Source organism: Thalia democratica, chromosome 6 (assembly GCF_965202585.1).
Source record: "Thalia democratica chromosome 6, ktThaDemo2.hap1.1, whole genome shotgun sequence".
Lineage (NCBI taxonomy): Eukaryota > Metazoa > Chordata > Thaliacea > Salpida > Salpidae > Thalia > Thalia democratica.
In genome coordinates, this window is record NC_139170.1 from 6,435,350 (window position 1) to 6,463,110 (window position 27,761).

Below are 27,761 nucleotides of genomic sequence, written 5' to 3' on the forward strand. Positions count from 1 at the left end.
AAAAAAATACCTATCAACCTTAAAACATAACTTTCTTTACTCTAGTTTAAATTATGCTTTTCATTTGTTATTTATGTTAATACTTACGCATAAGATAATATTAAATAGGAGCCTGATAACAAAACAAATTTTACCAGAGAACATAACAAGTAATTTTGATTTTCTTGGAGTTAGGATACTTACAATTGTAACTAACTATAACTCAATATTTCAAGTTAAACTACAACTAAAATTTTTGATACACTTTAGATACCAATTTAAATACCTGTTTAAAATTCTGCATACTAATTTTTTATTAAAACAAAATAAGAAACACTTGTTTTTTCGCACAAGTATAATTTTAAAGTAAAATAAATAATTTTGTCAGTTCGACAATAAGTCGTTTAAGTTTGCTAACCAGCATACTTGTATTCAGTATAAGATTACTTAAACAAAAAACTTTATTAAACTCTAATAATTTTCAAATAAGACTGCTTTTAATTATTGATAAAATGAGTAATAATTTTTAGTTTGAGTTATAACAAAATTAAGTAACAATTACATAAGAAATAAGGAAAATTAAAAATATCAAATGATAAGTATATTTCAAGTAACAAAACAATCAACACTAACATACACACATGCTCTTTTTTTGAACTAACTTTTAATTATACTTGATTAAGGTGTATGAAATTTATTAAGTCTGTATATTGTTACTAAAAATATACTATACTTATTTTTTTTTAATTGGAAGATAAAGCATTAAGAATTGCAATAATGCTGTATAAAAATTAGTTATTTACTTTATTAGAGGCATAATAAATTTTTATACTTGAAAAAAAAAAATTACTCTAAAAACTTATCGATGGTTTCAAAGAAAAATTATGATTATTAAACTGTTTTTTGTTTTTGCTGTATATATCTACACAACTGTTTATAAACTTCGAAACTACATTATTTGGTTAATTTTAAGTCACTTTAAAATACTCAAGTATTTGTGAAATTTATATTTATACCGGGTTGAATAAATCTCCAAATTCTCAAAATATTTTCACATTTTGTAGTTTATAAATTGAAACTTTCTTTTACTCAGCTACATATTATGTAACTTTTTATGACAATTAAGCTTGATTAACAGCAAGTCTTTCAGTTTTTGGCTTTTTAAAAATTTAATAAACTTTCGCTTGTTTGATGTAAATCAGGCATTTTTAATGGCAACCATGTATAAGACTATATTGATTTTAATAAAAGATACTAGAGTTAACCATTATTTATGTTAAAAGAATTATTATAGATTTTTATAATACAGTAATCTCTTGCATCTTTACGCACTCGTGACGTTACGCACTCTCGTTTAGTTACGCATTTTAGAACTCAGAAAAAATAAAAACTTTAAGTATTTTTTATATTGCACAAATTAGGTATATTGTATATTTTATGGTATGGTATATTTAAAATATGTTTTTAAATGCTAACTCACCTCTCTATATATTTAGATTTTGTAAACTTATGTTCCTTGACTAGTTAATAAACATTTAGTTATACCTCAGTATATCACAAATTTTGTTAACAATAAGAGATTAAATTAAAATTCTGAAAGAAATATGACGGTGTTAAATAATGAAATTAAATGAAATAATGAGAGTTTAAACCATAAATAAATAATACAGCAATCTTGCCCTATATATGAATAAACATCTAAAAAATAAATCTAATGAATCATAAACAGTTTTTATTAAACAATTTTCCTATATTTTATATATTTTTGTTCAAAAGAAGAAATCCATTACAGCACCAAATGCATATTTTTGAAAAGGCTATAGAAACAAATTTTAATATAGAAACCACACCATTTCTTAATTGTAAACAAATGCTTACTTATAAACTTAATTTGTTAAGTAGAATAGAATATAAATATTAAGTATTAAATAAGTCACATATAAATAAAGATAAAATCTATTTATCATTAAAATTACTAAAATTTTTCTACAAGTATTATAATTTTATATAAATTTAGATCCTTTTTTTTAATATATGTATAATTTTATCTTTAGTTTTTATAATTATAAATAAAGTAAACAAATTGTTAAAAGTTCGTAAGTCCTCAGTCTGCTTTTAACTAGAAGCAATATCAAAAAAAAAAGACATTATGGTAAGTATATTTGGTACCTCTCGTAACTTTACGATATCTCGTATCTTTACGCATTTTTTCTGTGGACACAATGTGCGTAAATAAGCGAGAGGTTACTGTACAAACAGGTTTAAATTTAATTTCAATTAACTAGTTTTAATACTTCTGAACTTTTCAAAGAGAGCAAGTTATTTATTCGAAAAGATTATTTTCAAAAACTAGTATTTTAAAAAAATTGTGAAAAAGTGGTTGTTATTTTAGCCTGACGTTTTTCAACTTTTTTCAAAAATACTCATTTAGCCTTACTTAGCCCGACGCGCACGAACCCTGTTATTATGAAAAATGTATAATGTGGCCCATTAATGTTTTTAAGACTCAGTTTTATATAAAGTTAGGTAGTAACTGAAAAAACTAAATAATTAAATGAAACCATTAATTGTTTTAATAGTAGACGTTTTATCAAGACTGAAGTATATTATTGAACTTAAATTTTAGTCTAAAAAATACGTACAAATTTGAAAGGCCCTCTATGTGTAGCTAAAATTCATTTAAATTTCTTAAGTTAATAAAAGTAAAAAAGTTTTTTTTTTATCGGTGACTAAAACTAAACCAATAGTCTATCCAAATGTCACAAAAACTAAAACTGCGGCCCGCAAAGATTTTTAAACTTGAAAGTTTGGCCCGCAAGCACGAATTGCCTGCCGACCCCTGCTATAACAGTTATGTTACCTTGCATGTTATAGCCTCAAAAGTTATATTATTGTTACGTAATAGTCAGTTTTATATTCACATCATTCAATTTTTCAGCATGAGCCTGGCTAGCTCAGTCGGTAGAGCGTAGGACTTTTAATCCAACGGTCAGGGGTTCAAGTCCCCTGTCAGGCTTCCTCTTTCAAAATGTTGATTAACTTTATTATTAACAAAAGTTTTTTTAATAAACTATATTCATAGTTTAATTCATGATAATCAGTAATGCTATAATTTGGTTGAAATTATAAATTACAGAAATAGAAGAACTTATTTGTATATAAATGTAAAATCAAATGGATTCTATTTAGTTGATAATTTGTAAAAAGTTATTTTTTTGTCTTAAAACACATTAGATTTGTAAAATAAGTCTCAATTGTTCTCGAATACATTCTATATTGGAAATATTTTTTTAAAATAAATATAATAAGTCAACTAGCTGTAGCTACAAAAAGTCAAAAAAATAACTGTTAGTTAAATTTTAATATCGATTAAATTTGTTTACTTATTTTTAATCAAAAGTTTACTTTTTATTGGTAGGAAATTGTACACTCATAGTAACAGTGTATAAACACTTATAAGTACTAATTAAAGTAAGTAACAAAAAGAAGTATCTTTTAATTTTTAAAGTGATATTACAACTTTTTTCAAACAAAGCACCAAAAATTTCGAATGAATTGTTTTAAAAATGAAAGTCTACTAACATTTTAGTAGTTTTTTTTTTAATGAAATATATGCGTAATTAAATGTAAACACACATAGCAAATTTTTAATATGTAAGTTAATTACAATGGATAGCTAACAAGGTTTAGATATATGTATATGTAGTTACCCAAAAGTATTGTTATAACTTGAATTTAAATTATGTAATTTTACAAGAAAACGGGTTGTGAAACATCATTAATTTAGAATCACAACATAATTTTAGTAAAATTAACTTAACTTTAAGACTTCACCATTATATATATGGTAATTATCATAAACAGTAATTTTATCAAAATAATTGTTGATGGTGTTATTACGTCATAATGCGCTAGTCAGATATATAAACCGAAGAAATGCCTACATATACGTGTGGCCGGTTAGCTCAGTTGGTTAGAGCGTCGTGCTAATAACGCGAATGTCGCGGGTTCGATCCCCGTACTGGCCACATGTTATCCTCGTTAGTATAGTGGTGAGTATTCCCGCCTGTCACGCGGGCGACCGGGTTTCGATTCCCCGACGGGGAGATTTTTGCCCACTTGTTTTAATAAAGTTGGTTTTTTATCCATTTAATAGTCCAATAATAATAAGTAACAAAAATTTTTAATTAATAAATAAAAATACTTTTTTATTTATCAAATGACTTTTAAGGTATTACTTGAACACCTTTTTGGTTTATATGAAATATTTTTTTGGTTTATAAACAAAATAATGAGATACTCCCACAAGTCTTCGTGGCGCAATCGGTTAGCGCGTTCGACTGTTAATCGAAAGGTTGGTGGTTCGAGCCCACCCGACGACGTTTATTTTTATTTAGTTTTGAAACATAAGTAAAGTTTTTACACTGAGTGTTTTTTGTACTGCGTCATTTTTACAATACTATGTAGTTAGTTAGATAGTTCAAATATCTACATCTTAACATTGAAATTTTGTTTTTTTATGATAAAGAAACATTCTTATTTTTCTAATCTTCAAAAAGTTTGTTTTAAATAACTATTTACCTTCAGTTTCATCTAAATAATAACTTGAATAAAAAGTTCGAATTTTTTAGAATTCTAAAATGCCTAACTAAACGAGAGTGCGTAACGTAACGAGTGCATAAAGATGCGAGGGGTTACTGTACTTAATTTTAAGGACGCAGTACAAAAAACACTCAGTGTAAAAACTTTACTTATGTTTCAAAACTAAATAAAAAAAACGTCCTCGGGTGGGCTCGAACCACCAACCTTTCGATTAACAGTCGAACGCGCTAACCGATTGCGCCACGAAGACTTGTGGGAGTATCTCATTATTTTGTTTATAAACCAAAAAAATATTTCATATAAACCAAAAAGGTGTTCAAGTAATACCTTAAAAGTCATTTGATAAATAAAAAAGTATTTTTATTTATTAATTAAAAAGTTTTGTTACTTATTATTATTGGACTATTAAATGGATAAAAAACCAACTTTATTAAAACAAGTGGGCAAAAATCTCCCCGTCGGGGAATCGAACCCCGGTCGCCCGCGTGACAGGCGGGAATACTCACCACTATACTAACGAGGATAACATGTGGCCAGTACGGGGATCGAACCCGCGACATTCGCGTTATTAGCACGACGCTCTAACCAACTGAGCTAACCGGCCACACGTATATGTAGGCATTTCTTCGGTTTATATATCTGACTAGCGCATTATGACGTAATAACACCATCAACAATTATTTTGATAAAATTACTGTTTATGATAATTACCATATATATAATGGTGAAGTCTTAAAGTTAAGTTAATTTTACTAAAATTATGTTGTGATTCTAAATTAATGATGTTTCACAACCCGTTTTCTTGTAAAATTACATAATTTAAATTCAAGTTATAACAATACTTTTGGGTAACTACATATACATATATCTAAACCTTGTTAGCTATCCATTGTAATTAACTTACATATTAAAAATTTGCTATGTGTGTTTACATTTAATTACGCATATATTTCATTAAAAAAAAACTACTAAAATGTTAGTAGACTTTCATTTTTAAAACAATTCATTCGAAATTTTTGGTGCTTTGTTTGAAAAAAGTTGTAATATCACTTTAAAAATTAAAAGATACTTCTTTTTGTTACTTACTTTAATTAGTACTTATAAGTGTTTATACACTGTTACTATGAGTGTACAATTTCCTACCAATAAAAAGTAAACGTTTGATTAAAAATAAGTAAACAAATTTAATCGATATTAAAATTTAACTAACAGTTATTTTTTTGACTTTTTGTAGCTACAGCTAGTTGACTTATTATATTTATTTAAAAAAAATATTTTCAATATAGAATGTATTCGAGAACAATTGAGACTTATTTTACAAATCTAATGTGTTTTAAGACAAAAAAATAACTTTTTACAAATTATCAACTAAATAGAATCCATTTGATTTTACATTTATATACAAATAAGTTCTTCTATTTCTGTAATTTATAATTTCAACCAAATTATAGCATTACTGATTATCATGAATTAAACTATGAATATAGTTTATTAAAAAAACTTTTGTTAATAATAAAATTAATCAACATTTTGAAAGAGGAAGCCTGACAGGGGACTTGAACCCCTGACCGTTGGATTAAAAGTCCAACGCTCTACCGACTGAGCTAGCCAGGATCATGCTGAAAACTTGAATGATGTGAATATTAAACTGACTATTACGTAACAATAATATAACTTTTAAGTTTTGAGGCTATAACATGCAAGGTAACATAACTGTTATACCAGGGGTCGGCAGGCAGTTCGTGCTCGCGGGCCAAACTTTCAAGTTTAAAAATCTTTGCGGGCCGCAGTTTTAGTTTTAGTGACATTTGGATAGACTATTGGTTTTAGTCACAGATAATAAAGAAAACTTTTTTAATTTTATTAACTTAAGAAATTTAAATGAATTTCGGCTACACATAGAGGGCCTTTTAAAATTGTACGTATTTTTTAGACTAAAACTTAAATTCTTTACTTTATGTATTTGTTACTTTTTAAAATTATATATGTGCGAATAAACAAGTGTTTCTTATTGTATTTTAACAAAACACTACCATGCTTATCATATTATTGTATAAGTATATAGACTCTTAGTTTAAACTAACAATTAAAGTGGATTGGTAGTGTTTATAGAAAATAAATTATTAGTTTCAGATTTATACTAACAATTAAAGTGGTTTGTCTTCCGAATAAGTTTGAATGAAATATACTAGCTTATAGTTGATTCTGATGTCAAATTTGAATTAGGCAGTTTTGTAGTTGTGCTTCTGATATCCTAACACAACTTATCTCAATTGTACCGGTCTGTACGTTTCATCCATACTAAAAACAAACTAATTACTAAAAAGTATGAGTGAATTTAATAGTTGATTTTTTAAAGGTCTTTGAAATTAGTTTGTATAGTTTTATAAATCATTTAAGGTTTTAAACTAAAATTATATATACTCTTATCTATGCTAAAAAAATACTTTTAAATAACTTCAAATTATATACAACTTTTCTAAAATATACTTTAAATCAGTTTTAATTATGTTTAGGTTTTTCAATATTTATTTTCATATTTAATATTCTTACAAATTCATTTTATGCCAAAACTGAAACTTATTAGCTAGTAATTCAAAACTTAATTATTTTCTATTTATTGTTAAATTAATACATACTTAAACTTGACAGCGGGATTCTGTATACTTCGGAGTCACTCTGCAATATATTGTGTGTTGGGTATTGTGGCGCTAACTGAAACAAATCTCAATTTAAATTTTTTAAACACTGTCCTAACTGTCTTAATACTACTGAGCACTGCTTAAATGATCAACTAGATTTTAATTGATAAGTTTATTGGTATTGTGGCGCTAACTGCAACAAACTAAAACCACAATATGGTTACATTACTAATTTAAAACTACAGAAAACTTAACTTCAATTAGCAAATGGTAAATTATGTTTAATTTATATTGATGATTTATTTAGCCGTTATAAAATGAAACAAATGTGTTTTTAGTAAAAAAATATTCAAAATACAAATTAATAAAATTCAATTTGATTACTTCATTCTAAAAGTACTAATTGTTTTAATCGATTTATTACTTCCAAAAAAAAAAGTAAACAAATTATAACTTTTGCTAATTTTTTATCATGTTGAGGTCTTCATAGTCTTAATTTTACTTGTTACTGTCAAATTTTAATACTTTCTTAAAATAAAGAGAAATTTTATGAATTGGAATGTATTTAACGATTCTAAATACTATTTATAAATTTTTTAACCTTAATAGTAACGCCCCTGGTTTTATCATTCAGCAAACGAGCCTCGTCAACGAGAAAGAGGGAGACTTGCTTCACGAACGACGTGTTTTCCCGCCATCTCCGCGTCATGCTGTCCCATTACTCCTGTAAAAAGCCATTTTAGTCAACATAGCATTCATTTTCAGATGACTCAGAGTTTATTTTTAGTTTAACTTAACTTTAAAAAAACAGTGTAGGCAATACTACCACAAAAACATATTTAAGCACATGAAAATAAAAACATTCACACATTTATCAATCAACAAACAAATGGGAATTATTAATATTTTGTCGGTTTTCTGCATTTGCCACAAATTTTTAACATCAGCGTTTCCAGTCATTTTCAAGCAACTGATTCTTAACGTTTGAAATTTCAATTTACAATCTTCGTATCGCTCACTGCACAAAAGTTTCACTGTCGCCAATGTAAGATAATGGTTCGTTAATTTAGTTTCCGAATGAAAATGATAGTAGGAGTTACACTGGTTTTGAAATTTAATATTCAAGATATTTCTTAAAATTTGTAATAAAAAGTGTCAGAAGTGGGATTCGAACACACGCCCACAATTGTAGACAAGAACACTCACAATCGCAGGGCGATGAAGCATAACGCTTGAGTCTGGCACCTTAGACCACTCGGTATCGAGCACTCTAATTCATATATAATCTAAATTAATGTTTTTCAAGTAAATAGAATTTAAAGTTTTTACTTTTATAAATTGCAATTTTACAATCCCATACTCTTTTACGGTATACTATCAAAATCCACCCGATTTATTTTTATATTTTCTTTATCTATTTCTTTTATATATTTTATGCATTTTTTTATATATTATTTATTTATTTTTCACTATCACTGTTACTCCTAAACCTTACCCTCGATCGGTAAGCAATTCTCGAATTTGACTTGGTGGATTTCGAACGCGGGTGGATTGAAACGTGTCCCCTCTTTTACTGTGGTAGCTTGTAACTTGTAACTTTTTCTCTTAGTTTCTCATTATTTAAACCTCTAAATATTAAACTAAATCTGTAATAAAGTGATTAATATTTTGTATTTTGATAACTTTTAAGACCATTTTAAAGCATGCTAACACATGGAACGTTTTATATGTCTAATATTAAAAATGTTAGTATAAATCGAAATATGTGGCTATTTTACAATCGAGCTAGTTTTCATAAAAACTATATTTTTCTAATCGCTAACTTTAAAATCGAGTTAATATTTATGATTTTAGAGAAATTTGTATAAACTATAACTGCTAATAATTAACACAAACTAACTATAGATTTAACTGCGTTAAAATTTAAGAAATTTTATGTGAACAATTTTTTAATACAATTTTAACTTGAACTACTAAAAAACTTTATAAAAAAAATTTTGATTTTAAATACTTTCAAAAAAATAAAATTTTATAAATAACTTGGTATAATCCTGCTTTTAAATGAATTCCAAAAAATACTAGGTTTAAGATTTAGTATAATTGTAAACTAAATTTTTACAAAAATATACTACTACATTGAAAAATTAAGAAAAGTTTTTTATATTAATACTACAAAACTTAATGAAATTATTTATTATTATTATTGACTAAATTACAGCACAACGACTAAAACAAAATAAAACAAAGATATCTATTTATTTAAAAGTAAATAAAAAGTAAACATTAGTATAAAAAAAAGACTAACACAGTTTCTCGACGGATCTTAAACTAGTTTCTTTTTCCGAAAGTTCCGTTGGGTCCGTTATACGAAGGCAGGTTTGAAGAAAGACGGCTTGTCGAGATTTGATTGGTCAATAAACTTTTCACGTGACTGATCAAAACGCTTGCCTGATTGGCTGTTTGGCTTAGCTAGCGATTCGGGAATTACTGGCGGAATGAATCTGAACAATATCGTAATGTTTAGTTTTCTATTAACTTTTTTATAAAACTTCATAAATATAAGTAATTTGTTTGAAACTATCTTAATCCTAATGTAGTTGTGAGTTAGATAAAAAAAATATACTAATCAAAAAGTTAATTGAGCTTTATCGTAGTTTCTAACTCTTACTTTTAAATTAGCAAAAAACATTTATCAATAAATAATTTATATATGTTTAAAAAACTCAATTCAAAAGGGTTACTTTAAGTTTAAATTTTCTTTTGAGTATAATTATTACACAACAAATATACTGTTTTTTTTTTCTGGTGGTAAAGCAACAATAACTTTCTGCAACGATTTCCTTTAAAAATTGATACTATTGTTATTGAGGGGAGTTTGGAACATGTTTAGTTTTTTTTTTCAAACAGGCGAACATTAGATGGTGGGAAGTTCTGAAAAGTCTGAATTGGTCTGGGTGGCAAGCACCATGTATTCCGAATATCTGTTTGCTAATATTTTAATTAAATTAAGCTTGTGTTGCTATTATTGGAATTGTGTTTTTTTCTACTTTGATTATAGTGAATACAAGATAAAGTTAAACGATAAACAATATAAAAAGCGTCGTCGGCAGCATTCGAACCTGCGCGGGCAGAGCCCAATTGATTTCTAATCAATCGCCTTAACCACTCGGCCACAACGACTTACAAACGATACCATAATTAAGAATTTATATTGCTACTGGTTGAAAGAAATTTACAAACAATTTTTGTAATTACACTCAAGAAAATAGTTTACATGAATTTTGGGCAAACTAAAACTGCATTTATAGTTTTAAAAATAAAATAATTTTATCAAAAAAATATTGTTGACCAAATCCATCAGTAACTTTTATATATATAAAACAAGTTTAACCTTTATATAATATAAAAGTATTGCTTTTATTTTGATTGCTGTTCTTTAATATTTTATTCAAATTGTATTCAGAATGATTACTGTTGTCGTTTAGTTAGCATATACAATTGCTAATCTTTTTATAAATAGAATTATAGGCCAGCCAAAGTAAATTTCTTTTGTTTTTGAATTTATAAAATTAAAATATATTTACGCAGAAACGTTATACCGATGAGCGAAAAGACTTGCTTTTATTTCAGCTTAAAAAGACTTTGCTTTCTTAGCTTTTAGTATTCATTTATACTTAGTTATGCACTCCTGAGAGATAATTTTGACATATATGTACTCTTTAGCATCTTTTGTGTTGTAAAAATTAAACGAATTAAATAGATACAAATTATATACATTTAGCGCGTTAAAGATTTAGTTTGTCAAAAAGCTGCATTACAAAATTGATTCTAATCGAAGCTGTAGCTTTTGAAAATCAAACAATTTTATGTTACGAAAATTTGCATAATTTAATGTTGTTGCTATTAACTACGTTAAATGTTTCATTTTGAAAACAATATAAATTGTGATTTTCTTATACTTATTTTCAATGAAAGTTTTATGGGTTTACACAAGTGGCAACATATAAAGCAAAATAAAAGTCATATGGGGGGGTGGAGCAAAATAAATTTCCTTGTATACAATTATCTCCCATACTTAAACATTCCATTCTTGAAGTATTAACACTACTGCATATTTTCATATTAAATTCAATAACATTAGAGGTAGTTTAAATTGCTGTGTTGGTGTTCCCGCTAGGAAGTTATCACGCGTTATTTCAGATGTTTTGATTTTTGCAGATTCGTAACTATTTTGAGCTAGCTACGTCCCTGGTATATACAAAATAGAGCTTTAATTACAGTTGAGAGATAATAACTACAGGGTTGCTAAATTTTTTTGGCAAAGTTTCTCCAGGTTTTCAAAATTTCTAGGCACTTTTTAAAATTACACTTTTTAGGGTCTATTTTTAGTTAAAAATTAAGTATAAGGTAAAAAACTGTGTTAATTAGTAATTGATAAGAAGACATGTTCGAAATCCACCCGCGATCAAAATCCAATCAATCAAAATCCACCCGATAAAAATCCACCCAGTCAAATTCGAGAACCGCTTACAGATCAAGGGTAAGGGTTAGGGGTAACAGTGATACTGAAAAATAACTAAATAAAAATCAAAAAGTATACAAAACAAATTAATAAATAAAGAAAAAAATAAAAAAAATTAGGTGGATTATGAACGCGGGTGGATTTTGATAGTATACATTGATAAGATATCTTAAAGCTTCTTTAAATATGTTTTAAAATAAAAAAATTTTTTGATGATGACAAAAAAAAAACTATAAATAGATTATTTGTGTCAAATCGAAATTTTACTACCTAACATGTAAAAAATGTTTAAATATCCAGGTTTTAAGTGATTTATGTTCAAAATTTCAGGTTTTTCCAAAATATATCAAAATCTAGGTTTTTTAGCCTAGATTGTCAAATTCCAGGACTTTAGGTTTTTTGAAAACCCTATAATTATACAATATACACTCCAAAATTTAAATGATGATTATATTAAAAACTACAGCTCAAATTAACGAACATAAAATAAATTACTGACAACTTATAATTAAAAGTTTTATATGTTAAATCTAGGAAAATATAGCTTTGTCAGCTTATAAAAAAAGACAAAAAATATTTAAATAGTAGAATTATTTCAGCTATATTCAGCAAAGCTAATATGTTTTAATTTTAACATCATTTATAAGCAAAACGAATATAATATAATGATTTAGCAAATTAGTATGACTACATTTAAAATAAACTTTTATTTAACTTGCATTCAGTTTAAAAAAAATAAAACAGAATTTTTATTTCCATTTAGAGCAAAAAAATTTGAAATTATAATTAAAATTTATGTACATTTTTTAATAGAAAAATAGTACTACATAAGTTTTTACTTGATTAAAACAAACTTATATTATTATTTATAACTAAAAACATTAAATGTTTACTAGTAATAAGTATAACTAGTAATTATTATAGTTAAGAAAGAAAAAAACTTTAATTTTAATTAACATAAATATTTGCTAATTATTTTATAAGTATAATCTCAGCTAAAATGCTCTTATTTATGAATATTTATGAATAATGAAAAAATACAATGCAGTTTGCTTTTACGGATTAAAAGTAAACAAAACAAGTTTATTTTACTACATATTACTACTTTTAGCAGCATTTCGTTAACAGACACCATCACTAAGTAGCAATATAAGTTTATAAACGCTACAATGCCCGCATTTCCACAAGCATTGTTGGTTCAGTGGTAGAATTCTCGCCTGCCACGCGGGAGGCCCGGGTTCGATTCCCGGACAATGCACTTTTGACCAAAATATTTTGACTTGAAATAAAAATTATTAAGCAATAAGATTTTTTAGCTTGTATGATGCTAGAAATTAATTCGAATAACTATATTCTTTACAAAGCTTTCTATGACTACAACAAATAAGTCTTTATCTAGTTTTTTTATTCTTCGCCCAGTTATTAAAAACAACCAGCTTTTTATAAAGTTATAATAAAGGTACTGTTTTTGGCCTTAATAACACTATACAAATAAAAATAATTTCTAGGGTTGTAACCAAACGGTAAAGGGGGTGCGCCCAACGTGGGGCTCGAACCCACGACCGTTGGATTAAGAGTCCAACGCTCTACCGACTGAGCTAGCCGGGCACACTGTCAATTAACTTTATGCATTTTATAAAGCCTTTGTGACGATACTATGACGTAATGACCATTTAATTGACGTTCAAAAAGGGCTCGTCCGGGATTTGAACCCGGGACCTCTCGCACCCAAAGCGTGAAATAAATGAAAAAAGGTGCTCCCGGTGAGGCTCGAACTCACAACCTCCGCATTTCTCCGATACTATCTTATAAGTACGGCGCGCTAACCGATTGCGCCACGGGAGCTACGCTTGGGAAGGCAAAGTAGAGAATATAAATGTCAAACTTTTTAAGCGCAGTAATATAGTTCAATTCATAAGCTCAAATTTTTCTACCTATAGTTTAAATTAGTTTTTACTAATGTAAAACTTAAATTAAACATTTTAAATCTACTGCATATCGAAAAACAATCTAGTTAAATTACTTTCGCCTAAAACTTATCAGAATAACTAAAGAGAATATAACTCAAAATGTAAAATATTATTTTTACGTAATTATAGGAAATTTGTGTAGAATGAAAGTTTAAGCTTGAGTTCAATTGATAAAATAAAATGTTTTTTTTTAATGTTAGAAACTTTTAAAAACTAAATTAAAAATTGTGTTGTTAAATTAATAAAATGTTGGGTTTTTTGGTAATTTAAAATATATTTTATTATTAAACATTTTATTACATTTTTCTTAATATAAGTATTTATAGTTTTTAAATTTAGTTTTACAGTTTTAGTACATTCAAACATTTAAACAGTAACGTTTGATAATAAATTTAGTTTAATTTAAGCTTTAAACTTAGACCAAGAAAATTTTTCATTTTCTACAACTTCCTTATTTAATTCAAATACATTTTAAATGTTATAGTAGTATATTTTTTAGTTTAATTTTACCTTAACATTTCAAATAAATTGTTTTTCAAATGCAGTCATAAATTTAACATTATAAAAATACATTTTAACTAGTTGTTTCTAGAACACAGAAAAAAAAGTGTAAAATCAATTTATTTAATTAAATACCTTTTTACCGTATAACTTATAGTTTAAGCTTAATTTAACTTTTTTACATAAATAAAATATCAGTTATTTTTATACTGATAACAAAAGGATTTTAAAGATACTATCAGGGTTGCCAGAAAAAAATTTGAAAATTCTTTTTCAGGTTTTCTGAATTTCTTGAAAGTTTTTTAAAGAACAAGCTTTTTGCCCATTTTATGCATAAAAATAAATTTAAGATAAAAATAGTCTTAAATAGTATAACACCATAGAAAAGATTTATTAAAACTATCTTAAATGTGTTTCTTGATAAGAAAATATAAAAAATAAAAACTTCTATATATAGGACAGATTTTATATGTTTAATCGAAGCTCTAACACTTTAGTTGTAAAAATAGTCTAAAATAACAAATTTTTTTATTGATTTTTGCTCAAAATTCCAAGTTTTTCTAGGATTCCAGATTATTTGCAACCCTAGATTATTTAATTATTAACATCCACAAAATACTTGGCTCATTGCCTAATAAAGTTGGTTATAGCGAAATGAACCTTAAAATAAATAATGCTGAATCGATGTAAAAAACTACAGTATATGTTAATGTATATATATATGTATATATTGTAGCTATAAATATTAAGAAATGGTATAAAGATAAAATTGTTGTTTAAACAGAAAACTCAAGTAGCTGGTTTACACACCACTTAAGCTTTTTTAAAGCAAATAAAATTAGCTTATTTGGTTTTTTATACAAATAATCTTTAGTTTAAAACTTAGATCTATAAAAGACTCTCAAGAAAAACACAAAATTTTAGTACTACCAAGAATACCAAGATTCTTTAGGCTAGTTAACTCAAGATTATAAAATTTTTCTGAAGTAGTTTTAAATATTACATTATAATCTTTCTTATTTTTGTGAATGAAAGTATTTAAAAATATTTTTTAAAATAAAACTGTAATTTTTTTTTTAAAGTTAGCTGAGAAAATTCATAATGTTAAAAATAGTCTGCTTTAACAACTGTAAAAGGAGATAGAACTTTTTTTTGTTTTTTGCAATTTTTTTTCAATTTTCAAAAATTTAATCTTCTAATTTATTATCAATTTTATAAACTGGAATAAACTGATAACTATGATAAAATTTAAATATGTAAGAGAAACTAGTCAGAAACTGGGTAAATTTGAGAACTAAATTTACATTTAATTACTAAATTAACTAACTTTATCAGCATTAGAATTTAATTTAAAATATTTAATACAATGTGCTTATGATAACTCAGACATGCCGACACTTGATAGTAAAATATAACAAAATCTACTAGATTGATCAAAACAAAAACTAAATTTGTACAACTACATTACATCTTTGCTTTTAACCCCTATGGCTTTAAAAGATCTTTTTGGTGTTGAAAATTTACTGAATACTCTTAGATCAAATCAAGTTTATTTGGAATCAAACTCATAAAAAGCTTCTAGTAAGCTTAATAGAAAATGCAAAACAATATCAAACTGTAAAAAATACTTCTCTAATCCCGATATGGCCTTTTTTGCATTAATTAATGTAATATGTTTTAAATGTTAATACAATTTTAATGTTTGTCCATTTTAGTAGTGCTTCAAGTAATTTACAAAAGAACTTTTTGCAAAATCAAACTAGCCTAGTTTTTTAGCTGTGAAAACTTTCAACTTTCATGCTTCTAAACTTATCTAAAATAAAATAAAATGTTTACACTATATAAGTTTATAAAAACAGTGTGTATTTTTTAATAATTTGATTGGCAAATGCATGTAGCATAATGATGTAAGTGTAAAAAAAGCATTGTTTTAAAACTCTTAAACTACAAGAAGCTTTCATGTATGATAACTCTGGTTGGGAGCAAAAAATCAATCCTATTCAATTTAATGCAGGTTTTCCCAATTTTTTTTCAAACTGCCCCCTTTGAAGAAATAAAAAGGCTATTGCCCCCTCCAACAAGACTACCATTTAAAACCCTTAAGACCTTTTTTTTTTGCTCTTCATTTGCAACTCAAAAATATCTAGTATGAGTTTTAAAACTTTGAGATCGCCCAAAATTTTGAAACTGCCCCCCCCCCCTTTTGCCCCTTTACCAATTATTGCCTTATTGCCCCCCAACTTACTAGAATTGCCCCCAGGGGGTGGTACCGCCCACTTTTGGAAATCCTGATTTAATGTAATAATGACAACTGTAAGCAAACTTTTCTTAATAACGTTTAGTTTAAAAAATCAAGCGATAATGAAGTTCATAGGGTGGAGGTGGGCAACTTATTAGTCAACGTGACTTATTCACCTAAAAAGTTGTCTGTGAGCCAAGTACATTTGAAAAATTGAATTATAAAAACATAAAATGCTCTTTAAAAGCATAAAATCAATGAATTTATTGTTTAAAATGTAACCTGATTTTTGGCCTTACCCCTGTCGCTTGGAGACCAAAATTTTTAATTTTAGAATTAATATTGAATTAATTATTAAAAACTTAAAATAACAAGTGTAATATTTTTAAATAAATTCTTTTAATAACTAAATGCTAACTAGCTATTTTATCTGTGGTCAGCTTTGGTGATAAAAAAAACTGACCTTGTCAAAAGATTAACGAAATACTTAAATGCACTCTAACAATATTGTTAAAGTTTTACAAATTTTTGAGAAATAGTCAGTTTTGTAAATTTATTCCTATAGAAACTAATGAGAGAATTAAAAAAGACTAATTTTAACATTAAGAGCATAGATGGGTCAATCTTTTTTTTTTACTAGTTGATCTTACTTTTCAGAAATTTATTTGAGCTATCAGATTTTTTTACCTTTAACGGCTTGAAAAAAATCATAGTAACTTTTGAGATATGAGTGATCAAAGTCAATGTGCTCAATAGGTTTCTAGTGGGTGGCAAAAACAAAAATCGTAAAAAAGACTATTTCACAATTAATCTATCTTCTCCTGCATTTTTAAACCAATTTTCTTCAAATTTTCACAGAAGTTTTATTACTAAAATCTAAATTGATTCAATGCAGGAACTTTTTTATTTTTGAAAAAAAAAAGTATATATAAAACATCACATATATTTTTATATATTTTATCAAAAACAATCATTCTTTATTTTTTCAAATCACATAATTCAAAGTATTTTTAACTATAAAAGGAACGTTTCCTTAAAATTTGAGGTCTCTAGCTCGAAAAATGAAGGAAAAATATACTTTTAGTGATTTTTTTATTTCCAAGAAAATTGACAATAAAAAAATTACCGTCCATATGTTCTATAGAAATTTTTTTTTACAAATACATCTATATATAGATATACATCTTAAAATTCTTGTGTTGTTTAAAAACTGACTTATAGTTAATACTTTAAGCTTTGATACAAGAACCAATTTAGTAAAAAAATGTTGGACCACCTCTATGGCCCGACCTTAACTTCAAAAAAAAAGTCTATACTCTTAAAGTGTTTTGTGCTAAGACCTTAAGTTTTTGGATTTTTTTTTTTATTAAAAATTGAAATGTAACGTTTATTATGTTATAGTAAATGTTTTTGTAATTATAGAGATTTGTATTTAATATTTTAAATAAGGATAAACAAAAATCCAAAATCACTACTGTTTGTATGTCAAAAAAATTAGACTAAAAAAAATTAAAGCAGTTGCTTAAACATGTATATAATATGATTTCAATTAAATAGTCTTTTTTTTCAAATTTTTAGCTTGCTCCTTTCAAAAAGAACTTAAGTGAAAAGCTATGATCGATTGTATCTCAAAATTTACCTTGGTTTTTTTAAATTAATAAAATGCAACGCCTAGCTTGGTAAAAAACTTGACACTATAGAAATTTTTAAAAGAAATATCTTACCATATTAAGGTCTTAATAATAAAAATATCACTATGAATAAAATATAAATTCGAGGTAGTACTTTGAATGAAGGCAAAAAAAAACTTTTTTTTATAAACATTGGCACTCATTTGTAAGCTTTAAAAAAATCAGAACAAAAGTATTTAATTGTATTTTTAGGTAAAATAAGCTTAGCTAAAAGTTTCATATGCTAGGGTTTGAAAATGAAATTTCAGTTGTTAATTTTCTCAGATTTTTTTAAAACTAACTAAAAATCTACCTATTCATTTATTTGTTGAAAAACTGACCCTAAATGTTATGAAGTATTGCATCATTAAAAAAACTGTATTGTAATTGTAAATATTCAATAAAAGTGTGCTTGGTGACTAAGTGTAAAAAATAATAAATTTATTGCTTTTTTTTTAAATTAATCTACTCAATACTAAAAATATCTTTAGACTAATATTTAGTTTTTAAGTGAAATTAGACTAAAAAAGTTTAATTGAGTACAATTGCTTGAAAACTACAGATGATAAACTTTTTAAAAAGCAGTCTTTATTTTTGCCTTCCTAGTTTAATTTTTCTATAATTATGTATTGATTTGTATAATGTAATTATGTATATTCCTACTTTGTACCCTTATATCTCAAAAAATTGCTTGAATTTTAAAAAGTATGGAGAATCAGTGCTAGCTTTAATAAATATCTTAAAAATAAGATTAACTTGCATATCAAGTTTCTTACCCCCATGGCCTTAACAAGTGTTTAACAAAATAATAGATCTTATCATAAAGTAAGATGTTTTACTTTAAACTCAAATTACTGTTAATAATTTAGATTACTTTTGATATTAGTTATGTATTGTTATTATCAAGTTATTTTTTATTTTACTTTGACTTGAGCTAATGCAAGATTATTAATTATACATTTTTGACACAATGTTCTCTATAATCTATCAGACCATAAACTAAATGTTTTTTTAGACTTCTACAGCTGCTTTGCTTGGCAGGTTCAAAATTCAGCAGGTGTTGCTTTAAAACTAGCAAAAAATAGATCTGACCCAGCAACAAAAACACTGACTTACAATAAATGTTTTAATTTAAGGCCAGGGAGAAGTCAACCTTGTCTTTTACAAGCTGATCTTATTTTGTAGTTTTTATCTGAGCTGTCAGAAAAATTTCAACCGCTTACACAAAACTGGAAGTGAGTAACTTTTGAGATATAAGCAACCAAAGTAAGGGACTTCAGTAGGTTCTTTATGGAAGGGCAAATAAAAAGTGCAAAAAAAGACTATTTCACTAAACATCTATCTTCTTTTTTTCAAGTAATCTTTCTCAAGTTTTCACAGAATTCATATTATTAATATCTTAAGAGATTGAAATTTTTCAACTTTGAGTGAAAAAAATACTAAAAATCTACCTTTTTTTTATCTAAAATTAATGTTTTTGATATATCAAAAAACCCAATTTTTTAAGTATTTTAAATCATTGAAAAAAATTCCAGGAAGTTTGAGGTCTTTAGCTCATAAAGTGAAGAAGAAGATAGATTTATAATTAATTGACCCTAAAATTTGAGATCTATACGTTTGTATTGGTATCATTTTACAAAAACATATTTACCTCAAAAACTAAAATAAAAATTATTCTATAAAAACTGACTTGTAGTTTAGGAGAGAATGTTTTTTTTTATTAATGCTCTTAATTGTGTTATTAGTTTATAGTAAAGTTAATAAATAAATTTCATAGCTGTTTTGCTTTTAAAAACTTCTTTGATAACACTTACACTATTTTTTCATAATTATGCAACCTGCAAAGACTATTTAAAGCCAAAAAATTTATTCTGATCAATCTATCCTAACAAGTAGAAAAATTCAATCTTGCCCACCTATTTAGAGAAATTTTTGTACTTCTCAAAATGATATCACCAAAGTTTTTTTACAGAGAGAAATATGTTGAATTATTTTTAGCTATAAATAAATGTTAAGTATTACAAGGAAAGGTAAACTTACAAATGATGTAACATTCTTACCCTGAATACATTTACTGTGGTAAATGTTTAAGTACAAGAAATGTAAGCTTGGAATAATACTTATTATTTATGTTACTAAACAAGCATAAACTTTTGTTACAGCTAGATTTTTAATTAACTTAAGCTGTAGTATTTGTGCGTACCAAAAATTATAAACAAATAGATTTTTTCATTGAAATTCTGGCTAATTGAAAGTTTATCATATTTATATACAGTAAGAAAGAAAAACGACTAAGGTTTATAGATTGGTGGGGAGAAAGACCTTTTGGTCATAAAGCTGCACATTATTTGCTTTTATTTAATATTTTGAGCTAACTTTAATTCAATGTTGAATAAAAGTTAAAAAATACTTTGAAAAGTTAAACTTAAAATTAAAATTGTAAAAATAGACTTTATTTTTGTCTAAATTTAACTAATTAATAGGTATAGTTATAATTATTTCAAAACATATAAGCAGAAAATCTATTGAAAAGTTTTTAACAGCTTAGATTTTTTGGATATGTGTCAACCACTGAGTTTTTTAATTCAGAGTTTTTAAAGGCAAAATTATCATTAAGATCTCTAAATCTTAAGCCCACAAAAACATTTAACTTTCTCAAGGCTCTAACTAACAGTTCAGAAAGCTAAATTTTATTATTATCCCTTTAGACAAAGATAAAAAATAAGTAAATATATAATAAAAGCAACAAAAAGTTATACTAACTTGTTAGATTTGATGAAAAACTTGTTCTCCATGAGTATTTTGTTTCATCATCTTTAGTTTGATTCCTATCATTGAAGAGATTTGATCATTTCGGAAATTTTTGCCTCTTTGTAAATTAATGCAAAACATATACATATTTTAAAATCTGTATAACCAAATTCAAATGGTAGTGCTTCAATTTTTTTTCTTAAACTTTTCTTAACTACAACATAGTTTCCAGAATTTAAGTATGACGTAAAACTAGCGGTTGTTGGTTCTATAGCTTATTTAAATAACAATGTCAAGCTTCCAGTCTCGACGAACTAAACTCTAAAGTCTAAAAGAAATTGTAAAACATCTAGACTTATATTAACTCGTTTATAATGGCTATACTTTAAAAAAAAAAAAAAAAAAAAATAGCTAAATGTATTGTTTTAAGAAGTATAGAATCAAGCATGTCCATCATTAAGAAAAAAATGATGGAAATTATGACTCATTAAAGAAAATAAAATGAGCTGTTTTCTGCGGATTTATTAAAAAAAAACATCTAAATTGATATTAAAAACACTTAATTGTGTTTTTTTAAAGCTCTGATTGTTTAATTTATCTAAATTTAGTACAGTATAAAAAATAAAAATATAATATTTTTCTATTACTTTTATATGTTTTTTTTTTTCTAAGCAGAAAAAAGCAATTTAAACACTGAGTTTTTCGGCTAAATATTGCATACTTAACTGACAGTGCATACCTAAGAAATGCGTACTTAAGAGGCAAATTACGAACATAAAACAAAATTGTGAAAAAAGTCTAGAAACGCCCCTGATGTTTACTAATCAATTGGAACAGATTTAAATTTTCTTTAATTGTAATTATTCGAGCTTTTTAACTAAATTTATCTGCTTATTTACTTGTCATTTTTAACAGCATCAATTTTATTAAATACAAATACAAGAATGATCTATTTCTTGTGTTTGTGGCCACTTGTTTTTGAGAAAATTTGTCTAGGTTTCTGTAAATACAAGTTTTCTTGCCTCTTGTTAGTAATTAACTTTATTTAAAGTTAAAAAGTGTAACTGATAGTTTAAACTAACGATAAATACTGTAACACTGTGAATGTGTTTTATAATATATAAAATTCTGAAAAAGTTATTGTAGATATGTTACCAAAAAGTATTTATCACATTACTCGGCATTAAAATAAAATATTTTAATTAATCTACTCTGAATCAATTAGAAAATAAGTGTAAAAAAAAGTGTAAAAAGAAGAACACACACTGCAATTATTTTAACCTTAGTTATTCATTTAAAAATCCAATCCAATGTTTTCGTGTTAATACTTAGTTATACCCAGTTATAAACTCTTTTTATATGAAAGTTATAAGTAGATGAAACTTTTGAAGGTTTTTGGCAAACACAAGTTAACATTGCAAAAAAAAACATAAGATTTTTTTTTAATTCAGTAGTAAAACGTTAATACAAAGACAATAATAATTAAAAAAAAAAAGAAATTTCATTTAAAACCAAAATATTTTTAGTGACAAAAAGTATCTTTTATGTACGCTTCATACATGGATAAAAGTGAAACTGTTATTTAAATATTTTTTTCTCAATAAGATTACAGAAGACATTCTTCGTCTTCTTCATTGTAAATCCCCTCATCCAGCGACTTGACAATTTTACTCGTCGGCAGTTCCCTTTTTCCGTTTGCAAATTCGTACCCCTTTTTACTTGACGACTTGCTCAACTTCAAGCAAAGTTCGCAGTCCCCCGTTGCCATGTTGTACCCGTAAAATTTCTCCGGATCGTCCAGTCTCCACGTCAAGTACTCCCATGTAGGCGGTGTCGTTTTTATCCAGGTACTTGATGTAGTCGATCAATTGTCCCAGGTCGGCGTAATCGTCGACGAAAATGGCGCTTTTCTTTGGAATCACCGCCTCGTAGTCTTGCTGAATGTTTTAATTATTTTAGGCTAAACTTCAGGATGAGCTTAGTTAACATTTTTCATTTATGTTTCAAATATGTTTTATAAAAAGATGCTATGCATTATATACGAATTTTGAGCTGTAATGTATTCTTTTAAAATATATAAAAACGTTAGTAAAGTTGTACCTATATAAGGTTTTATTGGTTAAAATTTGAAAAAACAAAAGTACCTTACTCGCACCATGAATAATTGGTACAGCTCCTGATAAGAAGCTGTTTCGGTATAACTTTTCAGTGATGTAGTCCTTGCACATGTGAGCGTTCTCAAATGCAAGGTAGAATTTGTGCTTTGATATGAAATCCAGCATTGTCTTTCCCGCGTATTGTAGACGACTGCTCACAACAGGCGCCTCAGGAAAACAGTTGCCCCTTGAAATTTTTAATTTTTCAGCGACTTACTTCTTAATATTGTGGCTTATTGTACCTTTTAGTAAAACTTTTTAATAACAGTTTTATTTTCATTTCACTTAACTTTGCATCTAGTTTTAACTACTAAATAGTCTACAACAAGTTTGATATTTTATGCTAGTTATTCTAAGAAATTTAATTTCGCAATTTAACTATAAAAATAAATTAATTTTCTTGTGTAAACCTACGATCCACATCCAGTCCCATATCAACCAGCTCTTGCACGAGATTAAATCTCTTCTTAGCGCCTGCAGTGTGTCCACAGTTAGTTGCGAACCAAGTGACCAAGTGTTTCTTACTTTTCATCAATTCTTCTAGACTCGTGCTATTATCCTTCACTTCCATGGCGATTTCGTACATACTGCTGTAAGGATAAAACGCGTCTCCGTCCCTTCTGTGAAAACAAGTACGAGGGTTCTGATTAGTTTTAGTTGTTTTCTTCCTTTTGGTGGTCAGGGGTCGGCAGTTTTTTATAAGTCGCTGGCCAATTTTCACACAAAAACTATCTCAGGCCAAAAATGTCTTCTGCGGGTCGCAGTTTTTTCAATTTGTTTGTAGTTTATCGAAATGAAGCAAACAACTGGGTTAAAATAATCAACAGTAGAGCACTAGTGGTCAGTAACTATCAAATTAAGAGCTTAGATGTAATCTTTAACCATGAAACGTTTTTAATTTTGATTAAAAAAAGTCAAATTTTAAAGTTGGAAAGTACCTTGCGTGCAACATATTTTGCTTTGATGGCCGCAGTTTGCCGACCCCGTTATATTTAGAAAAACGCTTGTGATCTGCCAGTTGGTAAAATAAAATTACAAACCTCATGGTCAAGGTCAAATTGAAATATTCGTCATAATCCTTCAAACTTCCTTTTTGTGATTTCACGTAAGCCGGGCTCTCCATCGAATAAAACGCGTAATACCGGTTGGTGCGCCTGTTTTATTTAAATAAAAGGGTAGCATTTTTCCATCTGCCACTTATATAAAACCACTATTAAATGCTTTTGCGCCTTTTTGTGGTTTTGTAAAATTTTTGTTAGTGTCATAACTATTTGTATACACTGGTACATATCAAACATGTATGTTTGTTTCATTACAGTAGCAAAACTTTGATCCACTTTATAACATATGAATACTTATTTCTAAGAGTATATCATAACTATTTTTGCGAAGTTTGTAGCTTAATATGCACCTAAAAACAACTAACATTTCAAACATGTTTTGTAGTAAATGGGCTTTGTTCATTGCGTTAAAAAAACAAGTAATAAGCAAAACGATTTTCATAAAACGTCAAATTAAAATACTCCTTTATAAATTCTAAATTGATTTTTTTATAACTCTGATTATTATTTTACGTAATTTAAGCTTATTTTACCTTTTTGTTTTGGGTAAGTCATTTTTTTTTAGTTCTTGGTAATGAAATATTACAGCTTTGGTGCCTTTTTCTTCAATCTGAAAACATTTAAATCATTTTTCTTACTCTTTTTGGCTTTGTAGACATTATTTTGCCATTATTATGAAACTATTTCACGCCAAGCTTAATTCATATAGTTTTAGAAATACTAATCAATTTTGTTCTTTAACAGTTTTTAACGTTTTGAATTAAGAACAAATAACTATAATAATCAAAATAACAAACCCTTCTTCTGTTGTCTGTTACCACGCAACCACCGCATTCTGACCCCAATTTCTTTTGAACGGGGCTCCCCCAAGGTCGATACCAGTAAAGTATTATCTGTAAATTTTTGTTTGAAATTATTTTTTTTGGTTTATTATCCGTTTCACTGCCACTAAAAATTATAATTTGTTTTTTTAAAATACTAAATAAAATATATTTAGATTACCAAATCAAAACCATTTTTGTTTTAAGTTTTCTTAACAATGTACTGACAAAGTTAATTTTTACTTGTTTATACTTGTTATTTTAACTGTTTAGGTTAAAGTTAAATTAGTGTTTTTTTTTATTGTAAATTTTCCTTAAGATCATATAAAACTTTTAGGCATTAAATATAACATCAACTAACAGTCTCATCTCCTTCCAAAGTAACGTCATCCTGTAAAAGTATAAAGTTATACAAGAACAAAAAAAAAATAGCATGCAGAATACTATACCGCTATTCAAACATTCATAGAAGTTTTATACAAAAATTATTTGTCGAATAATTGAGAAGTTTTTCTTATATCTTGGCGTTGTTTGAATGGCTATAATTTTTATAAAAGTAGTTAAACAATTACTAGTTAAATATTGGTTCAACTTACATCAAAGTAGAGATTACTAGTAAAATAAAAATTTTCACTGGATGGCTTCTATACAATAAACACAATCTAAAAGCTGCTATTATTGAGATTAATAAAAATAATTTATTTTTATAAACTCTTTTTGTGGTTTTTAAGTTTGATTTCTAGTTTATTTTGTATGAATATACTAAAAGAAAGAATAACTTAAAAAATCACACAATGGAATAAAACTTTTATAAAACTTTCAAGAAACTATTAACAGTAGTACTGCTACTGATTATTAGATTTAAGAATATTTTTATTTATTAAGAATTTAAGTTTTAAGATCTTATTTTGTTTAAAACTATTATATACAGTAATTCAACATGTATTTTTTGTAATATAGCTATAACTACTAACTAGTCTAAATAAAAATATCATAAAGCTAATAATATTAACTATAATCAGTTTAAGCAATAAAAAAAAGATACTTTAAGCGCTTAATGTAAATGCTGATATAGAGAGGATCTCTACAGAGTTTATATATTTATTTATATACAATTTTTTGAAAAATTAAGATTTTAAAAATACTGGTACATGTTTCATTAGACTAGACGCCTTAATCAGTAGAAGGTGTAAAAGTTTAAACAATGACCTTCTTTTATATATATATATGTATTTATTTATTAAAAAGTTTATTTAAAGATGCAAAACTCAAAGGACTTGAGTTTCGTGACTATTCACTCATCAGCTTCAAAACAAGTTTAAAATAAAGCACAAAACAAAATCACTAATGAAAGTAAAAAATTTTTTTCATAAATAGATTATGACGTAATTTTGAAACTATCAAAAATCCTTTTTTATTAATAAAGCCCTCAAGGTGGGCTCAGTGTGAAAAATTTAATTTATTAAGTTAAATAACTTAATTCTATATATATTTATATATATATGAATATTGCTTTTGCAAATGTTTGAATTAAAAAAGTAAATATATATGTGTAAATAGAAAATGACATGGATAAATAAACCAATCCACCTTCCACAAAGCCGACTTGAAGGGCTTTTAAATAGTTTGTTTCGAACATTTGAATTTAAATAAAACAGCACATATGTTTCATTAAAACAGTAAATTTTATTTTTTAATTCTCAGCTGTAGTTCGAATTGAATTGCACTGTGCAAACACTTTATTTAATACTTTGGACTCCTAAATTACAGATGTTTTTGTAAATTTTGTTACCTTTTGCCAAATAGATAAAAACTAATGTAATCACAGAGATTGTGGGTTAACTAACTTGATAACTAGTTGTATGGTTATAGTTTATTTCAAATAAACACTGTAAACATTATTAAATGAATAATAATGTTATTGATCTAAATAATACAGATACTAAAAAATACTCAGAGATACTCTATATAAAACTAGGTATGACTTTTGGTAGATATACTTTAATTAAACGACATTTCAAATACTAAAAAAATAAAGAACATCAGACTTTAGATGTGGTCAAAACTTGTACACAAGAATTAAGTTGAATAGAAATATACTTAATAAAAGTATAAAGTTATTTAACATTTATCTACTCAGAATTTAAATCAAAAAATTGCTTATAAGAACATTGTTTAAAAAAGAACTTTACATTAAACAAGAAAAAGTACAAATGTCTATTTGAACAACATGTTAGCAGCAGCAAGGTGGTTTAGAATGAATCTTCTCTAACTGATGAGAGTTTATGTATGGCTGTAATATGGGAATGCAAACTTGCATAAGTAAACTTGTGACTGCTCTTTATTTTCTCCTTATATTTCATCAGTGCAACACGTCACTTTGCGAGCTTTCTTTTATTTGATTAAGAACAACTTTAAGTAAAAACTTTCCATTAAATATAAACATTTATCAAGTACAGATTGATATCCTGTTACACTAAACTAACATTCTAATCAAAACTTTAATTCAGTTTACTATTATTATAAAAATTAAAAAGACTTGACAACCATAAATGATGTCTTTTTCAGTTGTCTTTTCATGTTCTATACCAAGTGCCATTCAAAAATTTGTTCATTTAATTTTTTGTTTATCATTTAAAATTTTAAATCTTTAATCTTATCGACTGCTTTAAAAATCCTATAAGTTTTTCTGAACAGGAAAAATATTTAGCTAGCAGCTATGCATTGCTGCTAGTGTAATAAACTGATTAAAAAAAAAAAGATTTTCGACTTTATCAAAATTATGAACGTCATGTTTTTCTTAATCTTCTATTGACAACTAATTATCTTAATAAATAACTTTACAAA

The 27,761-nt window shown here is 26.4% G+C and overlaps 1 protein-coding gene and 8 non-coding genes across 9 annotated transcripts; 2 read left to right on the plus strand and 7 right to left on the minus strand.

The window, feature by feature from the left end:
- Positions 1–3,933: 3,933 nt before the first annotated feature.
- Trnai-aau (transfer RNA isoleucine (anticodon AAU)) lies at positions 3,934–4,007 on the plus strand. Its single transcript has one exon. It is a non-coding gene; the product is annotated as a tRNA-Ile (tRNA).
- A 750-nt stretch (positions 4,008–4,757) lies between these two features.
- Positions 4,758–4,831, minus strand: Trnan-guu (transfer RNA asparagine (anticodon GUU)). Its single transcript has one exon. It is a non-coding gene; the product is annotated as a tRNA-Asn (tRNA).
- A 201-nt stretch (positions 4,832–5,032) lies between these two features.
- On the minus strand, positions 5,033–5,104 carry Trnad-guc (transfer RNA aspartic acid (anticodon GUC)). Its single transcript has one exon. It is a non-coding gene; the product is annotated as a tRNA-Asp (tRNA).
- A 7-nt stretch (positions 5,105–5,111) lies between these two features.
- Positions 5,112–5,185, minus strand: Trnai-aau (transfer RNA isoleucine (anticodon AAU)). The gene has a single exon. It is a non-coding gene; the product is annotated as a tRNA-Ile (tRNA).
- A 4,400-nt stretch (positions 5,186–9,585) lies between these two features.
- LOC145838192 (alpha-(1,3)-fucosyltransferase 4-like) lies at positions 9,586–25,304 on the minus strand. Its single transcript, XM_082945752.1, has 6 exons — positions 25,276–25,304; positions 24,073–24,186; positions 23,443–23,652; positions 23,021–23,219; positions 22,596–22,813; positions 9,586–9,724 (listed from the first exon to the last, which is right to left on the minus strand). Exons 1-6 carry the CDS (start codon positions 25,302–25,304, stop codon positions 9,586–9,588), a joined length of 909 nt encoding a protein of 302 aa, XP_082801878.1.
- On the minus strand, positions 10,322–10,403 carry Trnas-aga (transfer RNA serine (anticodon AGA)). Its single transcript has one exon. It is a non-coding gene; the product is annotated as a tRNA-Ser (tRNA).
- Positions 12,933–13,003, plus strand: Trnag-gcc (transfer RNA glycine (anticodon GCC)). The gene has a single exon. It is a non-coding gene; the product is annotated as a tRNA-Gly (tRNA).
- On the minus strand, positions 13,281–13,353 carry Trnak-cuu (transfer RNA lysine (anticodon CUU)). Its single transcript has one exon. It is a non-coding gene; the product is annotated as a tRNA-Lys (tRNA).
- On the minus strand, positions 13,501–13,590 carry Trnai-uau (transfer RNA isoleucine (anticodon UAU)). Its single transcript is given in 2 exon segments — positions 13,501–13,536; positions 13,553–13,590. It is a non-coding gene; the product is annotated as a tRNA-Ile (tRNA).
- Positions 25,305–27,761: the final 2,457 nt, after the last annotated feature.